At 38.9% G+C, this 6155-nt stretch overlaps 1 protein-coding gene across 10 annotated transcripts in view; it reads right to left on the bottom strand.

The window, feature by feature from the left end:
* Positions 1 to 803: 803 nt before the first annotated feature.
* Positions 804 to 6155, bottom strand: part of SIPA1L2 (signal induced proliferation associated 1 like 2) — a 253060-nt gene continuing 247708 nt past the window's right edge. For 4 of the 10 annotated variants that reach the window (XM_074223003.1, XM_074223001.1, XM_074223000.1 and 1 more), the window contains 4 exons: positions 5526 to 5579; positions 4819 to 4942; positions 2939 to 3020; positions 804 to 2128 (listed from right to left, as the gene is read on the bottom strand). In XM_074223003.1, coding sequence (XP_074079104.1) covers positions 1982 to 2128; positions 2939 to 3020; positions 4819 to 4942; positions 5526 to 5579 — 407 coding nt within the window. In that variant the 3' untranslated portion in view covers positions 804 to 1981. The remainder of the gene's footprint in view (positions 2129 to 2938; positions 3021 to 4818; positions 4943 to 5525; positions 5580 to 6155) is intronic. The other 6 variants (XM_074223005.1, XM_074223010.1, XM_074223006.1 and 3 more) reach the window with 3 other exon arrangements.

Below are 6155 nucleotides of genomic sequence, written 5' to 3'. Positions count from 1 at the left end.
GAATAAACATGGATTTTGATTTTCTCTATCAGGGGATCTAAGAAATATAATTTCATTAAGAAAGGTAGAGCAGTTGAGTGTGAAATCTTTTAGATTCTCTAGATTCCTTCAACTGATTCTATTGCCACCCCCTAAAGGAGGCTTTTCCTGATTTCCTCCAAATTCCTCTCTGCTGAAATGACTTTATATATTTGCTTTCTCAGCAAATCTCAGCACATTCTATCTTCTGTAGTAGACTCTTAAGTTTCTTGAAGACAAGGGCTATCTTCATTTCTTCACTGGTATTCCCAATGCTACATACACATGAAAAGCACATAAATGCTTTTTCATTCATTCATTCATATGTTCATTTCTTCACTCATTCATGCATTCTTTCACTATGAAGTTTTTTTATTTTCTTAGAATTGAGGAGGCAGAATTAAGCAACAGGTTTCTCTAAGTCAGTTCAGAACAGACAACATGAGATCCTCTAGCAACACTGCTTTGGTAAGTATGTTATAGATAATGAAACTAGAGGTCTTATTGTCTAAGAAATTCTCTTAAGTCACTTCATTTGGTTTGCCTCAGTTTCCTCATCTGCAAAATGAGCTGGAAAAGAAAATTATGAACTACTGTAGTGTCTTAGCCAAGAAAACTCCAAATAAGGTCACAAAGAATCAGATAAGGCTGAAATGAAATGACAAGAACAACTACAATAACAAAATATTAAAAATTCTCTTAGATTTCTAAGAAATAGATGATTTTGGCCCAAAATTAAAAAAAATCAAAAAGTGAGCGTCCACACCATTTCTTCATTTGTTGATTTTTTAAAACATTTATTAAAAAAGCAAAAGGTATGTTTCTCTCAAATAAAACAATTAAAAATGGTAAAGCAGTAACAAACAAATTGTATACTAGCAGCATCCAACTGTTAGAATTTTCTCTCCACTCCTCAAGTCATCTTAGCAAGTTCAGTGATTCGCGAGCTTGCTGCTAACTGCCCTCATCATCATAGTGCAGATAAAACCAAACGTTATAAAATTAACATTTTAAGGTTAAATAAGCTTAAATAAGGGTGTTAAATACAAGACACTTGATCAAAGCTTCTGTACAAAGATAAACAAATTTTGGCATTGGACAAGGGAATCTTGCTGGCTCACACCATACGTGAGTTTTTCATAAGTAAGTGGTATTGTACTTGTCTTCCCCCCCACCCCCACCCCAGTGAAGCAACTATACAAAAGTGAGCTAAGAATTGAAGCAGACTACCCAGTGAGCCATTTACAAGGCATGTGAAGCTTAAAAAAAATCAAAACACTGTTAATATTCAGGCACCATTTGTTCCTGCAAATAAATAAATCTCTAATGTAATTGCATCCAACCTAGTGTTAAACACATCAGTGCTAACTTCTGATTTTTCAACACAGTTTTTGTGACTAATCACTATACCTCCATTCTTATTGCTATGACAATGTGATTGTGGAAATTGAACTACTGTACAGCCAAAAAAATAGAGCACCTTTTTAACTTTAAAGTATATGTCTGGTTATTTGTTTTTAATCTTTATCTTACAATACTGAAGCCCAGGTTACTGTAAATTGTTATAACTTCTCCACCAGATCATCTGAAATATAGGAAATCAAACTTAAACTGTCTTTCCTCTTGAGGTAAGCCCAAGCACCCTATTAGTAAATTTAAATGAGAAGTCTAAACTGACACCAGGAATTACATTCATTTTCAAGCCAGGAGTTACATTCATGTCCACACTGAAGTCTGTTGCCTTCTCTTGTCCTACGATGGCTACCATGAATGAGGTCCATCCTTGTCCCCCCTACCCCCACCCCTTCTCCCACCCCAAACCTTGCCTGGATGAATGGTGTTGGACAGAGCGGAAATAGCGGAAACATCTAAAAACTGATTGTAAGCACAGTTAAAAATCAGATTTTTGCTACTTCAAATGGATAGGAGCGCCAACAGCGGTTCCTGGCTAGAAAGCTGGAAGTTAAGATTTCTTATCAATGGTGTTGAAAAACCATTCTGTGAATTTTCTCAGTTGAGCTGCTGCTGTCTGAGATTCTTCCTGAAGTCTCATGTTGTCCTGTCTTAAGTGCTGAACTTCGGCCTGGAGAACAGCTTTGTCTTGTTTTTCCTGTTGGTGGTAGAAAAGCAACTGAGTCAGATGAAATAGTCAATAAGTCCAATAGCTTGCTTTGGAGACTGCATTTGCAATAGATTCTGGGTCAAGCATTCATCTTGCAAACTTCTGCCAAGGAAGGGAGAAACCCATTCTATTTCCTATATTTTGCTTTGTCCATAGTAGTGGTGTGACATTTAAATATTTCAATTGCTTAAAAAAATTATTTTTAGGCATAGAATCATAAAATTGTCTAAGATTTTTTTATACTGTGAACTATTTAAACCTAAAAAACTGGTAGCAGTGTAGTTAGAATGATAAAATAAATAGCTGGATATTTCATTTTCCCTTAATTGCTTATACCTTGATTTCATATTGATCATACTAAAAAAACATTTCCCCACCCCAGCACACACAAACACAGAGCTAAAATAGTCAGGATTTCAGAAGCTTCACCTCTAATCCTCTACAAACTGGTGTGCTAACTGGTAACATTCCTTTTTTTTTTTTTTAAAGAAGCCAGATTAAGTCTTGACCTGGGGTGAATGACCCAGGCAGCTAGGGAGGGGGTTGATAAAACTGGAGACATCAGCTAAGTCATCACCATTTCCAAAAGAAATGAGTCCTAGCCCTAATGTTGTTAGCATTTCATTTATTTCTATACAGGTTTAGTCCAGAGGTAGATTTGGAGGCTCAACAATGCCAGCTGTGTAGGGTGATGGAAGCCACCCCCACCTTGCAGTCACCAATTCTTATGGAACTGAGATGAAAAAAGTTGAATGGGTTAGAATGGAGGATGTGTGGGCTGAAAAGAGGCTGTTTTACCTTTCGGAGATCAGTCTGAAGTTGTCGAAGAATCAGTTCTAGCTGATTAACTTTTCCAGTCAGAGTTGATGGAGAACGCTCCCTATCAAATAATACAATACAATAAGGAAGGCTGAAGTCAAAGGTTACAATTCAGTTGTTATGTTTTCTTTTCTTTAAATGATTTGTGATTATTGCCCAGGTCAGAAAGAAAAAAAAACATTCTGAGTCAACTGGATTTCTAAAGGGGAAACATTACTATTTTTATTATTATTTTTTCCCTAAAATCCTGTTCTGAGTTTTTTTGGGAAGGAAGCTGAGAATTTCACCAACTCTTACCATAGACCTAGAACTCAAAAAGCCCAAGCTCGAAAAAAACGAGACACTGGGCAGCGATGTGACTTGTCCATGGTCACAAAACCAATGTGTGTCAAATGGGATTTGAACCCAGACCTTCCCGACTCCAGCCCAGTAGCTGCTCCATTACACCAGCATGGTCTCTCTTCCAAATGATTTTAGGAGACACACTGCTGGACCTCTGGTCAACTGGCCATCCTGGGAACCAGACAAGGGACTCAGCCCTCCTGACTCATCACCTGTTCTTTCACAGGAATACTCTCAGGACTCTGTAAGTTAAAAATGCATATTCAACTAGACAGTGGCTCAAGTTCCCAGGAGACAGTATGGGGAGGGAGTGATGATAGCTGTCTTCAAGTATTGGAAAGGTTGTTGAGTGAAGAGGGGCGAGGCTGCTTCTTTCTGGCCCCCAGAGGGCAGAACCAAGAGCAAAGGCCAGAAGATGCAAATGCACGCCACCTGTGAGGGAAATGGGCTTGCCAGAGGAAGTCCAGGGGCCTCTCTCCAAGTTTGTTTGCTTGTTTATTTATTTAACCCAACTAGAGATAATATATAAGATTCCTGTGGGGGGGGGGTTCTGAGAAGAGGACTTTAAGGTGTGATAGGGAGGTAACATATATTTCCATATGGCACAAATGTTGGGACTGGTTCTCCCGCCATCAAGCAAATCACGCATCATGGAGTCACTAGGCAGGATCCAGGCTAGGATTCACGCACTGAGACAGATGGAGGATGGGACTAGCTAGGAGGGTGACTTATTGAAGTGGCCCCATTCTGACTCTTGATGGCATCACTCCTTGCCATTGGTGATGTTCTTCCCTTCTAGGGCAGGCTACCAGAGGCTTCTCTGCAGGCAGTGGGTCTCAAGTTGTGACTGAAATGTTCCAACCCTGAAGCCTACCATTAACTCTAATGGGATGGGAACAAGGGTGTGTTCCCAAAAATTAAATGACTGGTGGAGGGGGGCACAACTTTAAGTTTAATTTGCATTATTAATAATTTGATTTAACATTTAGTCAAAAAAAATAAGAATGATGAATAAGAATATAATAATAAAATCAAGCTACGGTTTATAATTAGAGGACTCTTATTTTGAATGAAAATGTTTATTCAAAGAGATTTATTGATGAAAAAATAAATTTACACCTAATGTTCTTTTTAGGCTACTGCTCTGTGAAGGGGATGTGCAAAATTTCCTTTATGACCAGGAGGACAGTAGGTGGCTAGGTGATACAGTGGATAGAGCACCAACCATGGAAGTCAGAAGGACCTCAGTTCAAATCTGACCTTAGACATTTAATAGTTAGCTAGCTGTGTGACTTTGGGCAAGCCACTTAACCCCTACTGCCTTGCAAAAAACAACAAAAAGAAAGAATGGGAGGACAAAACCAGCTAAAGTTTATTTTTAATTTAAAAAAATGCTACCATGACTTTTAACCCAAAACAAAAATGGATCAACAACATAAAAAAAAGATATGGCTTGTCTCTGTCCCCTTACCTCCCTTCTTCCACCCAGTCCTTACTTTTTACAAAAGGTTACTTACCCATCTGTATCCATGAAATCTTTCCCATTGGCTGGGTCCACACACAAAGAGATCTCTTGAGTTCCCTCCAAGCCCTGAATGTGTTGCATATCTGTCAGGGTGCAGAAGGATGCTACTCTCTGATCTATAGAGGGAAAGCACACATACACACAAGGCTTCTGATTAGCTACAATTCGATTAGGTAGCATTTCCTACTGAAAATGAATCCACAGGCTAGTGCAAACAGTTGGCCTTAAGAAAATGAGAGAGAAAGCCCATAAACTAGTTCTGGTTCAGCTCTGTGTTGGTTTTAACCAGGCAGGCCATCGTGCTTCCTGAAGACAGACACTATGGTTGGCTGTCCAGACAGGTTCTCCAGAGCAGTTAGGACAGCCCCATTGCCACCAAACTGTTTTCTAAAATTCCAAGTGACCAGAGCATTCAATTTTTCACTGAATGAATGTTTGCTAATTTGTTGATGATAATTTAAAAACTAGAATGCCTGATCCAATCTCTCCCCTCCCCTTCATTGAAAAACAAAAAAACAAGCAAATCAAAAACACACCAACTAGAGAGACTGAGCCACAAAATGAGTGGGCCCACCTTCCCTTCTGCTTCTTGCCCAACCCTTGGAGCTCAGATAACCATGCAGACGTGCAGACATAATAAGAAATGTAAAGGAAAGTTTACGAAACATCATGAGCCAACGATCCACCCCAAACCATCACCTAGATAGGCCGTGTGGTGACAGACCAGACCAAGCTCTTCATCTGAGTCAAGACCTGAAATAAGATTTAGAATTTTCCTATGAACAAGATCTCTCTCAACTGGAGAATTTCTGGAGCCTGCATGAGGCTCAAATAATTGTCACATCAAATGCAAATCATGTTTGTTAAAAAAGAATAAACAATTCCAATAGGTGCTTGGTGCTTGGCCAGATTGTTATGTAATGCTAACTAGATGGTTACATTCCACATTTTGTACCTGGGGGCTGTGGTCTGATATAAAAAGTTCTTAGAAAAGATACATTACATAAACACACACACACACACACACACACACACACACACACACACACACACACACACACGTTTTACTTAAATGACTCGCTAGGATGAATCACACTATCCGTATGGAAGACAGGATGATGAACTCAAGATGTAGAAGCCAAATACTAAAAATTTAAAGGAATATCAAGGCAAGTGAGACTTCTAATATTTAATTACTATAACTGTTTTTAGAGTCTAATTTTATCACCCAAGTGGAGCTAACAAGTTGCAAGATATGGCCTTAACATTTAAGAAGCTAAGGTGCCCAGGGGAATATAAGAAATGTCTTCACCCCATGAGAACAATCAT

This window comes from Macrotis lagotis, chromosome 2, assembly GCF_037893015.1.
Source record: "Macrotis lagotis isolate mMagLag1 chromosome 2, bilby.v1.9.chrom.fasta, whole genome shotgun sequence".
In the NCBI taxonomy this organism is placed as follows: domain Eukaryota; kingdom Metazoa; phylum Chordata; class Mammalia; order Peramelemorphia; family Peramelidae; genus Macrotis; species Macrotis lagotis.
This window is presented reverse-complemented; position numbering and strand designations above follow the sequence as displayed.